This window comes from Pinus tabuliformis, chromosome 6 (assembly GCF_031772625.1).
Source record: "Pinus tabuliformis cultivar Carrire ecotype Pingquan chromosome 6, CPIR1, whole genome shotgun sequence".
Lineage (NCBI taxonomy): Eukaryota > Viridiplantae > Streptophyta > Pinopsida > Pinales > Pinaceae > Pinus > Pinus tabuliformis.
The window spans coordinates 307,713,715-307,729,142 of NC_142292.1; the positions used below are offsets into that span (position 1 = coordinate 307,713,715).

Sequence of the window (15,428 nt, forward strand, 5' to 3'; positions counted from 1 at the left end):
TGGCATCGCTGCAAGAATTCAAAAACCACCTTTGACAGGAAAGCGGTGGTCACTGAAAAATTAAGATGACGCAAAAAAATCGTGGCTGCTTTCTACTGTTCGGGAAGCTCTGACTCCCAGCGCTGAGAAAAGACCTTGTCGTGATCCACTTTACCTCTTTCCCTATCTTGCCTTTCTTTGTGCACATTTTAATCCCACTTGGTGTAGCCCTCAGACCCGCCCTTCCACCTGCTTAACCCAACATTGAAACTAGCTGCCGAAACCTTTTGGAACTACATATGAAACCCTGTGTCACCTCTCAAGGCACGAAGGAGAAAAGGTTCCATTCCCCAAAGGAAGAAGTCACCAATGCAGAGAAAGCCCAAAATCATGGAGTTGACCGCCGAACTGAGAAGAAGAAACAGGCAAAAGAGCATTAATCTTGGTTTGCTCCTCGTGCCCAACAATCGAAAATTTCTTTGTCCTCTACGGCTTGAGCCTCGCAGAGAGCTTTTAGCTTGCTTGTAGGCATCTCTTGCCATTTCATTTCAACTCTGCAATCTGGATTAGTCACTCCTAGGTTGGCCAAAAGATCTGCAAGTTTGTTGGCCTTCTGCCGAACATGGTTGAAGCTAACTGTTCGTAGACTTTGGAGGTGTTTTTGAATTCTCTGGTACACTTGTATTAGTCTCCATTGTTTTGAGACTCTTTCAGGAGTTGTACCGTAGCTGATTTTCTTGACTGCATTTATAGAAATTTTGGAGTCTACTTCGATGAGAACATTTGAGCTATTATTGAGTTTAAGAAGCTCTAGACATTGTTCCAATGCCATCAATTCGACCATGTTGTTGGAAGCATGGCCTAAATGACAGTGGAAGGAAAAAATTATTTTTCCATCTTCATCTCTCATGACACCTCCATAACCTGCAGTCCCCGGGTTGCTTTTAGAAGCCCCATCAATGTTGCATTTTAGGTAACCATTAGGTGGAGGATGCCAGAACTCCTTTTCCCTTTCCGTTGTTCTTTCTTTTTTCCTCATACCATTGAGGATGATCTCATGCATTCCCAGTTGCTTGAGAGATCTCAATTCAAGTGTTGTGGGAGGATTCGAGGGATAACTGTGCAGAGTGGTGGACATAGTCTCCTTTATCTGCTTTAAGATCAAATCCATCAGGTAGAGCGGAGAAGTCTTTTCATCCTTGAAGATTCTCTTGTTCCTTTCTTTCCAAGCATTCCAAATAATTAAGCTTGGTGTAAAGGTCCAGGCTAAATTAAGGATCTCGTTGTCTGCAAAGTCTTTTCTCCACTCGTTCAGGGTGTTAATAATGCTACCTTCGTCTTTGTCTGTCTGCTGAAAAATGATTTTGAAGTAATCCCATAACCAGGAGGTATAGGAACAACTATTGAGAATATGCTCCATAGTCTCCTCTTGAGCCTCACATAGGTGGCATCTAGAAGGCCCCATCATTCTCCTCTTCTGAATGTTATACCAAGTTAATATTTTCCTGTGATGAACTAGCCACATAAATAGTTTGATCTTCATCCAACCTTGGTAATTCCAAAGCTTTTGCCAGGATCTATCCAAAACGTAGGGCCCTAGGTTAAGAGAAATCCTTTTAGCCTCCTTGATATTAAAGGTTCCCTCTTTGTTTTGGCCCCATCTTAACTGGTCCTGCCCATCTGTTACCAGAATCTTCCTCTGTTCCAATATTTTCATGAGTTCATCTGTTTTTGCTTTTATGGGGTTGTTCGCTCTGCAATCTATTTTTCTCCAGATTCTCCATTTCTCAGTGTCCTGAGGAGGATTCCATAAATCCCTGACTCCTGTTAGCCCTTGGAGATCAGTTTCTTGCTTGATGCCCAGAAAGTCCTCCCTTAACAACATCGGTTCTTGCTGCCATTTATCCTCCCAGAAGAGAGCCTGATCTCCTGCTCTGATTTCCCAGAAGCCATTATTTTGAACTAGACCTCTATTTTCCCAAGCTTTGTTCCAGATGTGAGAGCCTTTTATGTTCCCTGACATTCTGATGAGCTCACTCATTTGCCAGGAGCTGGCATATTTCTCTTTCCAAGTATTAGCCCATTGCGCCCCTGGTTCTTTAACCCATCTCCACCAAAGTTTAGCTCCTAAAATATTACTTAGAATCTCCTGATCATCTAAGCCTAGGCCTCCATGAATTTTGGGCTTGCAGATTTTATCCCAAGCCACAAGGGCCCATTTCTTTCTGGTTTCCTCCTTGCCCTAGAGAAAGTCTCTTTGAATGTTCCTGAATTGTTGTAAGACGCCTTTGGGAGCTGGCAGGGTTGATAAGAAGAAAACAGGGATAGCTTGAAGAACTGTCTTAGTTAGAATCAATCTGCCAACCAGGTTCAACGCCCTATAAGACCAATGTTTGATCTTATCTTGCATCTTGTTGAGCATCGGTTCCTAGACATTTTTGTGCATTGGTTTGTCCATCAGGGGGATACCCAAATATTTTGAAGGGAGGACCTCCCTTTGGAAGCCCAAAATTCTAGATATATTCCTTTGGATAGCAATGGTAGTGTTTAAGAAAAAAAAAAATGATTTGGAGAGATTGACTTCCATACCTGAAGCCAAGGCAAAGTCATTTAAGATTTTCTTGTATGCAGTAGCTTCCTTGACTGTGGGGATGCCCTGCAGCATGGTGTCATCCACAAATTGCTGATGAGTCAAAGCTTGGTCGTTCTCCGTTAAATGGAGACCTTTGATCTTCCCTAAACCTTTGGCCTTTTTGATGGTTCGGCCCAATCCTTCCATCATGAGAATGAAGAGGAAGGGAGAGAGTGGGTCACCCTGCCTGAGACCCCTGGTAGGAGTGAAGATCTCTGAGGGTGAGCCATTTACTAGAATTGAAAAGCTGGGTAAAATAACCAAAGCCATAGCCCATCTGATCCAATGATGATCAAATCCAAAAGCAGAAAGGACCTTTTTAATGTAAGTCCAATTCACCTTGTCATACACTTTTGCAATGTCTAGTTGTATGATCATACCAGCTTGCTTTTTACTAGTGAGAGAGTGAACAACCTCATTGGCCTGAATAATATTGTCTAGGATTTGTCGTCCTTCAACATATCCAGACTGTTCCCCAGAAATCAAAGAAGGAAGAAGAGGTTTGAGTCTATTGGCTAAGGTTTTGGAAATAATTTTGTAAACAACATTACATAAAGCAATGGGTCTGAACTTATCAGGAGTCAGGGCAGAGTCCTGTTTGGGGATCAGGGATATGAAGGAGTTGTTGAGTGCCTTCAGAATGGATTTACTTCTTTTGGAGTCCTCAACCACATCCAAGATGTCCTGTTTGACCACCTTCCAGCACGCTTTGAAAAAATCAACATTGAAACCATCTGGACCTGGAGCTTTGCCATTCTGCATGTCTTTGATTACCATACTGACCTCTGCTTTGGTAACTGGCTTGTTCAGGTTGAAGTTATCTTCTTTTGACACCATCCTCGGAATATTTTTTATAATTTCCTTGATGTGTTGTTCTCTGTTTGGATTATTTTCATTTGTGATGCCTCTGAAATATTGAACCAACACACCTTCAATATTCTTGTGCGAGGTCTGAAGCTCCCCATCAACATTCAGTATTGAGGAGATTCTATTGTGCTTTCTATTGGCAATGGTGGAACGGTGGAAAAAACGAGTGTTTCGCTCACCTTCTTTGAGCCATTGCACTCTTGACTTTTGTCTCCAAAAGATTTCCTCCTATTTGCATAAATTCTCCCAATCTAGGTTGAGTTTTTCGGCCTGCTCACTTTTGCTTTTATCAAAACCATCTGTGATCATTGCTTGGTGTAGCTCCTGCAATTTGACTTCCACAGAAATTTTGTTTGCAAAAATGTTACCAAAATCCTTCTTGTTCCATTCTTTGAGTCTGACTTTTATGAGCTTTAGTCTTTTATGGAGGAGGAACATTTTGGAGCCCTGAACCTGAAGATCTTCGGACCACCATTTTTCAATGTTGCTGATGAAGTCTGGATGAGAGAGCCAAATATTCTCAAATCTGAAGGGTCTGTTTCTGGGAGCATCAATTCCCTTGATTTCTAGTTGAATCGGCCAGTGGTCCGAGCCTCCAAATGGGAGAATACTTGCAGAGATTTCTGAATTTGTGAGCATCAGTTTCTCGGAGATCAAAAATCTGTCTAATTTGGAGGCAACCTGAGCATTGCCTCCTCTTTTTTTGTTCCAGGTAAAAAAACCATTATGCATTTCAGAGTCAACCATTTTCATGTCTTCTGTGAAAGAATGGAATTCTACAGAATCTCTACTAAGGATTCTGGTGCCTCCTTTTTTTTTCTGACAGAGATTTAATCATATTAAAGTCTCCTCCAATGACCCAAGGGATTTCTTCATGTCTGCTTCTGAGCTCTGCCAGGGAGTTCAGAAATCTAAGTTTCTCATCAATTTTCTGAGGGTCGTATACATTCGTCATCAGGAAGGTTTCCGTCATTCCCATAGGCTGAATGATGGTTGATAAGTAGTTTCTTGTCGCCTCCGCATCTACAATGCTGACTTTTTGGGGGTTCCAAAGGGTGAGAATACCACCCACTGTGTTCTCTGCTTTGACTTCTAGAAACTCAAATTTGCTGAGCCATTTGATATGGATTTGCCTTATTTTCTGAATAGAGCATTTTGTCTCTTGAATAAAGATTATGTCTGGCATTACTAGTTTCATTCTATTACTTAGCATTCTCTGTTTCCTTTTACTACCTAGACCTCTGATATTCCATGATATGAGCTTCATAATTAAAGATTAGTAAAGGAGTAACTGGTTAGATCTTTCATCTTACCCGAATCTACCATTAGCTTTCCGCACTCCATCAGGAGCTCGTGTTGCTTTTTTCTGCCTCTCTTTTTGCCTGGATTTCTGGTGGCTAGTCCTGGAGTTACTTTCATTGTTTTCACACCTCTATGCTCCTGTTTGTGGATGTTTGTAATTTTCTCCAATCCTTGTTCCTGAGTCTTCCACAAAAACAGCTGATGTATCCTGTGGCATTCTTCTTGAGGCAAAGATTCTATTCCTCCTTTGGTTCCTTGCCTCAGGAATCCTTCCAGGTCCAAGTTTTCCTTGTCAAGGATTTCTTGTAGTTCATGATCTTCCATGTCTGTTTCACTTTGGGTCATTTCCTGGTCCGTTTCCATCTCTGTATCACTTCTCATGGTTTCTTTTTGAGAGTCAGTTCCTGGGGAAAGATTTGTATCCTCTTTTTTTCCTTTACCCTTAGCTTCATCCTCCTGAAATTGAATCTCTCTTATACTTTCTTCAGGCTCTTCTAGCACTTGAAACTTATTCTGACTACCCTTTCACCCTTCAGTGTGTAGTTGTTTTGGCCCCTTTTTTCCTCCTCTTCCTCTGCTGGCCACTTTCTGGAAGCTTTCAGTATCCTTCATTGTGTTAGGTTTTTCTTTATTATCTTCTTTGCTGAGAGGGAATTCTCTTAGTATATGCCCATGTTCATGGCATCTTCAGCATCTGAAGGGGATATGTTCGTAGTCTACCGTCTGCACCCATTCCTCATCTTGAACTTCCAGGATGACTTCATCTAGAAGTGCTCCTTATAGATCCATTTCCACACATATCCTGGCAAAGGAGGTGTATTTTCCCCTTCTAGTGGATTCAGAGGCTTTGACAAAGCGTCCTAGTTTATTGCCAATGGCAGCCAACAAATTAGTTTGCTATTAATCAAGAGGTAGAGAGTAGAGCCTTACCCACACAGGAACTGAAGAGAAAGTCTCCCTCTCTGTGACAAAGTTCATCCTCCAAGGTCTCATATAGAGACCTGCCACTGCAAAAAATAGGGACCTCCTTTGAATATTCTATCTTTATCTTCGATGTTTGAGAACACCACTGTGAAGAATCCTTTTGACCCTAGATGTAGTTCAATGCTGCCTTTGGGCTTCCAATGATACTTGATCCACGTTCTCAAAGCCTTTTCTGTGGGCCATAATCCCATAAATTTACAGATAATGGCATAGGTTCCCATGTGTTCCCTGTGCTCCTGCAGGGCAGGGTCATTTAATATTACTCGAGGAGTGATTTCAACTTTCAGTTTGCAAGGTCCTTTCTAAGTTTTGTTTCTTGAATCCAGAATTTTTTCTTCTTCCTCTTTGTCCTTTGTGCTGTTGTTTTCTTTTGCTCTGGTCCCATCTGTGTCTTTTTCAATGCCCTTGTTACTATTGTTCATATCTCCTTTACTAGTTTCAGTTGATGATTTATTCCTGCTGGCCACTGCATCCTTGTAGGAGGGAGCAGAGCTCCCTCCCCTGCCGCCTACCATTCGAATCTAACCCTATACGCTGTGGTTGCCCTGGTCGCTGCTAAACTCCCACCGCGTCCTCCCATCTCGTGTTCCTCGAATATGTCGATAATGTTAATAGCGGGGGAGTGGACGATTTTATTTTACAAAGGAAATGCACGCAAAGATAGGGACGGGCAGGCCCTTTCTCTCTCCTCCATGTGGTGGTACTGTTTATTAGAGGTCCGGAGCCTCGGACATAGTGAATCCCACATCTTGGCGACCCCGCAGTCCTGTAGTCATAGCAATCCCGCAGGTCCCACATCTTGGTCACAACAGTCCCACATCCTACACATGGTCCTGACAAGCAATTATCAGATACCCTGCAGTCCTGCAGTCACAATAGTCTCGCATCCCGCATCCTGTATGGCCCCTGCAATACTTGATGGGACATCCTTAAGGAATTGTGAGGGGGTGAATCACCGATAAATTTGGGTCTTAGTGTTAAAACGTGGGGAGGCCAAAAACCAAATACAACAAAAAAGCATGGTAAACCCAAGGCAGGGTCGCCCCTTTCTCTCTCCTCCATGTGGTAGTACAACATATCTGTGATGGGAAATCCCACATCTCACAATCCTGCACTATCGGTGATCACAGGAACAAAGGGGCTACCTCCCCTAAAACCTTGCAGGGTTGCAATATTGCAATTTAGTGCAAAATCGGCGGGGAGGGATGAAACTCATTAACAAAGGAAATGCCTGCGGAAATAGGGTTGGGAAGGCCTTTTTCTCTCTCCTACAGGGGAACATGTGGTGGCATATGATTGGTCCTCAGAGTTGATAGGGTAGTTGACATCATAAATGACATGGCAGTATGGAGGACACGTGGCAGTATGGATGTTGACGTGGAAGATGACACATGTCACTCATTTTCAGCATTTTTAGGGGTCTTATGGGGCCATTACAGGGTGACATGTGTCACCACTCACAGGGTGACACGTGAAATTGCTGATGTCATCCTACATATTAGCGATCGCAACTAAGGAAAATTGCATTTAGCGTCGAGATGAGAGATTCCGAGTAACAAATAAAAAGGACCTCAGATGCGATATTTCATAGGTCATATTTCATAAGGTTTTTGCTTCCGAGATATCGGCCGATGCGGTGTAAGGGCTATCTAAGGCTTTTCAAGATTATAAAGGAAAAGGCCCCAGAGCGGTAGTTGAAAGCCTTAGCGCTTGAAGGGCTTAGTGCTTGGTTCAAGCCCCCGATCACCTAAAGGAAGAAGCACAAAGGGGCTCAAAGCGTAAGGGCTTAAAGGAAAGTCGAGCTCGCCTGTTTCATGATGTTCCTATGTTAAAGCTCGTGCTCAAAGGTCGTCCTTATTACATCATAATACACGACACTAGGCTTTTCAAAGCTCTGGTAGTGTCTAGCAGAGTTTTAATGGGCAGATGGGCTGGCAGCTAAAGACTTAAATGGAGCATGGCGCAACAATGGAGTAGTACATAGGACTCAGGAAGATTAATGGCTCAACATGGAGCCCCATCCCTCTACATAGCAAAGGACCGTAAATACAGGCACTTACAGTTTACCCCACCCCTACTCCACAGAGGAAGGCCTTCGAGTAGTAAAAGCGGAAGTGATGGGAGCTAGTTGAGCAGCACGAGAGGCCATAAAATGGGCCAACTGCAATCTATAATAGAAGCTATTACTGGGATGGGCACTAAGACAGTTTAATGCTTCTCTTTGACCGATATTTATTTTGATGTCCTCCAATCTACTTTCCTTCTGAGGCATTTAATTCTGTAATATTTTTGGGCTAGAGAGCCATTTATGACTGATACAGCTAGTCGACCCGACAGCTGGATCTAGACCATAGATATTTTTTATGTAATGAATGTTCTTGCTCCCCTCTCTAGATAAATAGGGGAAAGCAAGACTTAGAAAAGGTTCAGAAATTCTATAGAAAACACTACATGCTATTTTCAGACTGTATCTCTTTGTAACATAGATTTTTTAGAATATCAAGGGAATGGTGGTGATTCCCTCTTCAAGAATTATAGTATGTGTTCCCTCTGTTAAAACCCATTTTGTGTTCATATTTCTTCTCTGTATTCATGCAATTATAGATGCTAGAAATATTTCAAGCTTCTTCAAAGATTTATTTGTATTGATTTGTGAATGCAAGTGCTTGTAATTATATCACAGATTCACTTGTCTCAAGACTATTGATGCATATACCTGTGTGGACTATTGAAATCATATCTTTAAATCTACAAGAAATGAATCATAGTATTTAGCTCCTCCTTCATCCAGTATTTTTGCTTGTAACTCAAATAAGTATAGCAATCCTTAATGCCTCAAGCTCTATGTGTTAAGTGTAGAAGTCTTGAAGCCTTATGCTCTATGTGATGGGTTGCTCCTTCTCTTTGTCCTCTTTCATCTACCCTACAAAATCTTATTAAGTTGTAAGCCCTTGAAATACTTGGCCTCCATTATTTTTATTCTGAGATTTGAACCTATGAAGAAGTACCAAAAATCCATGTCTTATTTCTTTGGATAAATGAACCAACCCATTTCCTATAAATATATGTATCTATAGCACATAAGTGATGTCTCCAGTTTCCTGTAAATCATTTGAGACACACAAATCTAGATGTGCCTAGGCACTGGTCTTGTAAGCAATCCAAGGTTGTCTCTGGGAGCTACAACAATATTTATGACAACTAGAAAGCCCACATCAATTATAATGTTTATTGAACCCATTCCTTATATATAGTATTGATTATTGTCTTTGCAATGACTAAAATATTTTTTTGATTACCATAAAATGTGATGTGATTGGGATAGCATGACTATTAATTTTCATAGACATTGACATTATTGAACTTCATGAAGGTATATTCTTAATTTTTACACACCTCACACTTGTATCCAAAAGCATGAGCACCTGAGCCTATATAAAATGCCCTTTTTTATGTGACTTGATTGGTAATTACAAGAGTGAAACTATGACAATAAATGAGGAAATTAGAATTCATTGATCTTTCATCTAGAATAGCTATTTCTCATAGGTGTGCTCAACATTCATAAAGCAAGGCTAAATGCAAATAAGCAATGGACATATAAAGTTACAAATAGCAAAAGTACCAAATGAGTACCTAAGCAATTCATACGCAATCACCTAACATTGGCTAGTACTAGTTGTATTGATCTCTCTCACACACATCAAATGAAAATAGAGACCAAAATACCAACCCCAAAGGTTGAGAGAGTATGTTGTTGACTTAACTAACAGTCAGATTCGATACAAGTTGTATAAATTTCTTGAATTGAATTTTGATTTAATCCAATATATTAGGAAGAGGAGAAGAATTGTTAATTATACTAATGGTTCCATGTTGAACGACGAGGCGATGTCCTTATCCATAATTGTGACAAAAGGAAAAGGAAGGTGTAAGTGGCACCTCACTATCCATTTCTTTACCTTGCATTTGATTGTATGGGTGACCCTACAACAAATTCAATATTGTGAGCTCCATTTTCACTGTGTATTTTGTTTAGTTTCTTAAAATATTTACATTGGTTTGTGGGTAAATTAGAGTCATTTATGAGTTTAAGAGATTATATGACATACATTAAACACTGATATTATGAAAGCTTATTTGTTTTGAGGAAAAAGATAGATGATTAAAATGAGTTAGTTATTATTTGTATTTCATAATGTGATTTTGTAAAAACATATTTGTAATCTTCTAATAATTTATGAAATTTTAATTATAAACAATTCAAGGTTAAATATTATGACATGTTGACAATTTAAAGGTGAATCTAATGGCATTACTATTATAATTCATCACCATTTCAAAAATAATACAGTGCACTATTTGATTTTATTAATTTTTTTTTGTCAAACAAAAAATTCAAAAAATTAATGTAATTATACAAAATTTAGAAACATATCATCATACCTACCATTTCCAGAGCCAATAAAAAGAAAGAAATAGATGATTGTATAACATTCTAATTGTTGTAAATTCATAATTATAACTATATTCCACAAGATTAGAAAGAATTAAGTAATTAAATTTCTTGAAAAAATTTACCCCTACAAACACATGATAAACAAACAAGATATATATTAAGTATATCTGAAATCCCTGACAAAAGCTTATAATGCATCCAACTTGATACTTTGTAGATCGAAAAGCAACATTATGCCCTTTGGCTAGCTGACCATCCCATTGATCCATGTTGAAGTCTCTTCCAATTATCCATTCAGTTGTGGATAAAGAGTGAGACATTCATAAATGTTGTGGCTACCTAGGATGTTTCGGAGTATACGTAGAACAAAATCCCTGTAGAGTTCAAACCAGCACAATAGTGATCGGTGTTTCCTAGGGTGTTAATGGCAAGACATCTTTGATAGATTGCTGGATAAATTAGTTGAAATCATGAGAGAGACAGATGTATTGCAAAGTTTCTACCTTTTATCTTTTTGGATCAGCATTCATAGAGAAAGGTTGTGGCTTACTATACAAATTAACTAGATGATTTATCATTATACCAGCTCATCGCATAGCCTGTGGAACCATGTCTATGTTGAGTAAAGAACAACGATGCAACCTTAACATGGTATGTAACCATAGCCTCTTCTAAACTTCCAACTCTAACCACATCAGCTATATGTTCAGATTCTTCTTGAGTAACTGGCACAATGGGAAAATTGATCCATTAAGAAGACTGTCTTGGAATATATTTTTGTTTTTAACTCGTTTTCCATTCCAATCATCTCAAGCAATGTTGCGATTTAGCATCAAGAGATCATATTTTATATCCCAAAGGATAAATGTTGTGGAAGGAAGTTACCATCTTATGTAGATAGAGTTTGAAACAACACTATTGTGATGCAACCCAGATTTATGTTGATAGATGGTATATGACCTTGATGCTTTTTAAGTAAAATATCACTTGTGGCAAGCTTTGAGTTATCATAGGAAAAACGCAGAAAGAGAGATTGAGAAAATGGATACCTTGTTTACTAGTATCACAAGAGAACAAGAAGATTTGTTTACTAGTATCACAAGAGAACAAGAAGATTTGGTAGTGTAGCTACTGTGTATAACTATCTTTTCTAATGTATGGCCTGTTTCATTTTTTATTTTTTATTTATTTTTATTAAGAGTAATAGGCAACTGGGCCAGTTTGGTATTTGTGTGACAGGATTTCTAACTGTTACCACTATAACCCTTATGTGAATCACACAACCACAGATAAATGGGACATTTGAACCTCAAATCCCACAATGCATAACACTTCATTATCACCAAGTCAATTGAGCTGCCCTGGGCACTGTATGGTCTGCTCCAGCGTTGTTTACTAGTATCACAGGAGAACAAGAAGATTTGGTAGTGTAGCTACTGTGTATAACCATCCTTTTTGTATTACCTGGAAAATAGATGACACAAATGTATGGCCTGCTTCAATTTTATTTTTTTTATTTTTATAAAGAGTAATAGGCAACTTGGCCAGTCAGGTATTTGTGTGATAGGATTTCTGACTATTACCACTATAACCCCTAGGTGAACCACACAACCACAAGTAAATGGGAGATTTGAACCTCAAATCTCACTGTATATATTTATAACACTTCATTATCACCAAGCCAATTGAACTGCCCCAGGGACTGTATGGTCTGCTCCAGCTTTGTTTACTAGTATCCCAAGAGAACAGGAAGATTTGGTAGTGTAGCTACTTTGTATAACGATCTTTTTTATATTATCTGGAAAATAGATGACACAAATGTATGACCTGTTTCAGCTTTTTCTTACTTTTTTCTTTTAAATAAGAGTAATAGGCATCTGGGCCAGTTTGGTATTTGTGTGACAGGATTTCTGACAGTTACCACTATAACCCCTAGGTGAACCACACAACCATAAGTAAATGAGAGATTTGAACCTCAAAGCTCACAATACATAACATTTCATTATCACCAAGCCAATTGAGCTGCCCCCTGGATTGTATGGTCTGCTCCAGCTTTGTTTACTAGTATCACAAGAGAACAAGAAGATTTGGTAGTGTAGCTATTGTGTATAACCATCCTTTTTGTATTAGCTGGAAAATAGATGACACAAATGTATCGCCTTCTTTAGCTTTTTCTTATTTTTTTCTTTGTATTAAGAGTAATAGGCAACTGGGTCAGTCTGGTATTTGTATGACAGGATTTCTGACAGTTAGCACTATAACTCCTAGGTGAACCACACAACCACAAGTAAATGGGTGATTTGAACCTCAAATCTCACAGTACATAACACTTCATTATCACCAAGCCAATTGAGCTACCCCGGGACTCTATGGCTGCTCCAGCTTTGTGCATAAGAAGTTAGAGGATTTCCCATTTTATCGAGGCATCGAATAGCCTATTTTGAACCAATTAGTTATTTTTTATAAAATTTAGAGATTACTAGCAACTTAGGGTAGCATCAAAATTGTTGTTACCAGGTTCAAGGTCGAGAGGACATATATCTAAACCAATGCAGTATGACAGGGGTGAGACTCGTAAGTCTGGCCGAGTCTTAGCTGGGCTGAGTATTCGCCTCATACTTGGCCCTGAACTCGCCAAGACTGGTCTAGACTCGCCACGACTCGTCCAGACTATTTTGAGTTTCTTTTTCTTTTCCGTGGTGTGTTTGCTCAATCTTTCCCGAGTCACTGGGTCTTGCCTCCGAGGACAGCCCAGTTTTTGCCGAGTCCCAGTGTGACAACTTGAAATTGTAATGTTGATTGAAAGCGACATGGAAATTGCAAATTTGTTTATTGTTGATCCTTAATGCAGATAAATGGAAGTATAATCTTTGCAAATACATAACAAGACAATTTCGAAAATATTCGAAATCCTGGTATAGTTTGGCTTTAATTTTATTCTGCATTCAAATTGTCGAGCATGGACAACAATATATGTAATGCACTATGGATGCATTGTAGTGACTGTTTGCAATAGAAAGTTATCTAAAAGCAGGTCAGTTACTGTCTATCAATTTCTAATCACTTTCTCAATGGATTGATTCTCCAGATTGCAGCGAATACAAAGTCTTTTTCTCTATATGCAAAATTAGGTTTTGATCCTGTTGATTGTGTTAGCTACTTCGAAGGTTCAATGGATGAAAATTTACATACTGGGGCAACTGTCATACCAGGTAAATCGCATTGAAAGTCCATTGTTATTGCTTGGATAATTTGAGAATACTCTTACTTTTGTCACCTAAATTTAATTGTTAAATATTTTACCCTTGAAACCTGAATGTGCCTTATGTTCCTTAAGGAATTTCTACTAGTGTTCTTGACCCTTGGAAAACAGAACTTATAACATCCTTTGCTGTTTCCTTGGTTTCATATCAAACTTTGAATGGCAATGTGCAGGATTGAGGGTTAGGCTGATGGAAGAATCTGATGTATATGCTTGCTCAGAGCTCTACAAAAGTGTGTTGGGGTATGCACGAGAGGTTGATATACGGGAAAAGCTCCTACAGAACCCTGGAAACACATGGGTAGCAGTGAAGGACGGCATGTTACAGTATGCTTACAAAGGCTTCCTTTTGTTGTCCTTGGTTAATAGCAATGTTTCATGGCAATAATAATCCCATATGTATCTACGAACATTATTTCTGCTACTTACTGCAACTGAAAATCTAATGTCTGATATCGCGTTGCGCTATACTTCATTCGTATTAAATAATGGCATAATTACAACTGATTTGGGTGAAGTAGACCGAATGTGTAACTTGTTTTTATTAGACAAACGATGCCTTAAATTTCACTTTGTTATATGGGAACAAATATACATACTTGATATATCAAGTGAATTGGGCTTTTACAGAACTCTAGGGTAGGTTGCTAAGGGGTTTTCCAACTGGAAAGACTGAGAGCTGTCAAAGTTCAAAATTCAAATACATGGATTGAGGCCCGTAAGCTTAATTAGTTTTTATTGAGGTGAATGGACACACTAGGAATTTTTTAGCAACACACCTAAGCCCCAAATGACAGTATAAATGCATGCTATATGTAATTTTCTATCCCATATCAATTGTTGAATTTCATGTTTATTGGTTCAATCTGGACAAGGTTTCAAATTACAGATTAGGTCTGGGATTCATTTAAACAGCAAGTTTAATACCATCATCTGCCTATATGGTTGAGAAGGTTGGAGTCATAGTTCTACTTGAACCAGAAATTTATCCTGATTCGGAGTGGGTTGGAGGATTCTGGTTTCTCCAACCACGTGGACACTTTGCACTGCAGATGGATAATTGTCTTACCAGATAGGGGAAGATATTTAAATATTGGGGACAAATCGAGGTAGAATTCACAAGCTGATGGAAGGAAAGGAGTCGAATCATCTCGAGCTCCTAGAGACTTTTGTAGGAATAAGGCACCACTTGTACCTGCTAAAGTCCTTAAAGATTTTGATGTGATATATCCGGTTCTCTCTTCCGGCCCTATGAGATCTTCTACATGTTTCGCGTGGATGTATTTAAATGCCTACAGATTATGAGGCTATTGGTGATGGTTGCTAATATGCTGGCTCTTTTTTGTCTATCCACATAAAGTACTCTGGTTTCTTTGTTATTTTTTTTAACCATAAGGTGAATTGGTAATTGTTAGTCCTAATGATTCAAGATAAATCCTGGTAGCTGCCACTACAACACCAAGAGCATCCACCATAGCAGGACAGTGTACTCAATGAGATTTGAACTAAGGTCCAGGATTCGCCCAAGTAGACTTACCATCAAACCACACATCACTGTACTTTGTGCTAGTTTTGATAGTTTTTGGACAAGTGTTGTATTACAGGATCTTTAATGAAGCTTATAGGTTATTAGGGGTTCTCATAGAAAATACCTAGTTATATTACTACCTGCATTGAATATGTCTTTTTGGGTCTTTTGTATTATGCATAAGGGTTTTTTAACTCATTGTTTCACTTTCAACAATATTGTGACAAATTATTCATGGGATTGAGAGCGTATCCTATTTTAGAGAATATATAGAGAGAGAGTATTTTAGAATTTGTCTAATTTTCTATATATATGGACCAACATGATGACATGTTCACTTAGTATGCTAGTTTTTTGTTTGTTCATCTTTTGATAGGAAAATGTCTCCAACAAATATTTAGACCATGTTACCTCC

At 39.0% G+C, this 15,428-nt stretch overlaps 1 protein-coding gene across 1 annotated transcript in view; it reads left to right on the forward strand.

Annotated features, from left to right (window-relative positions):
- The window catches only part of LOC149258542 (uncharacterized), a 398,534-nt gene that overhangs the window by 151,667 nt on the left and 231,439 nt on the right, over nucleotides 1–15,428 (forward strand). The window contains exons 3-4 of the mRNA XM_089371974.1: nucleotides 13,312–13,435; nucleotides 13,659–13,812. Of these exons, the coding sequence (XP_089228100.1) occupies nucleotides 13,312–13,435; nucleotides 13,659–13,812 (278 nt within the window). The remainder of the gene's footprint in view (nucleotides 1–13,311; nucleotides 13,436–13,658; nucleotides 13,813–15,428) is intronic.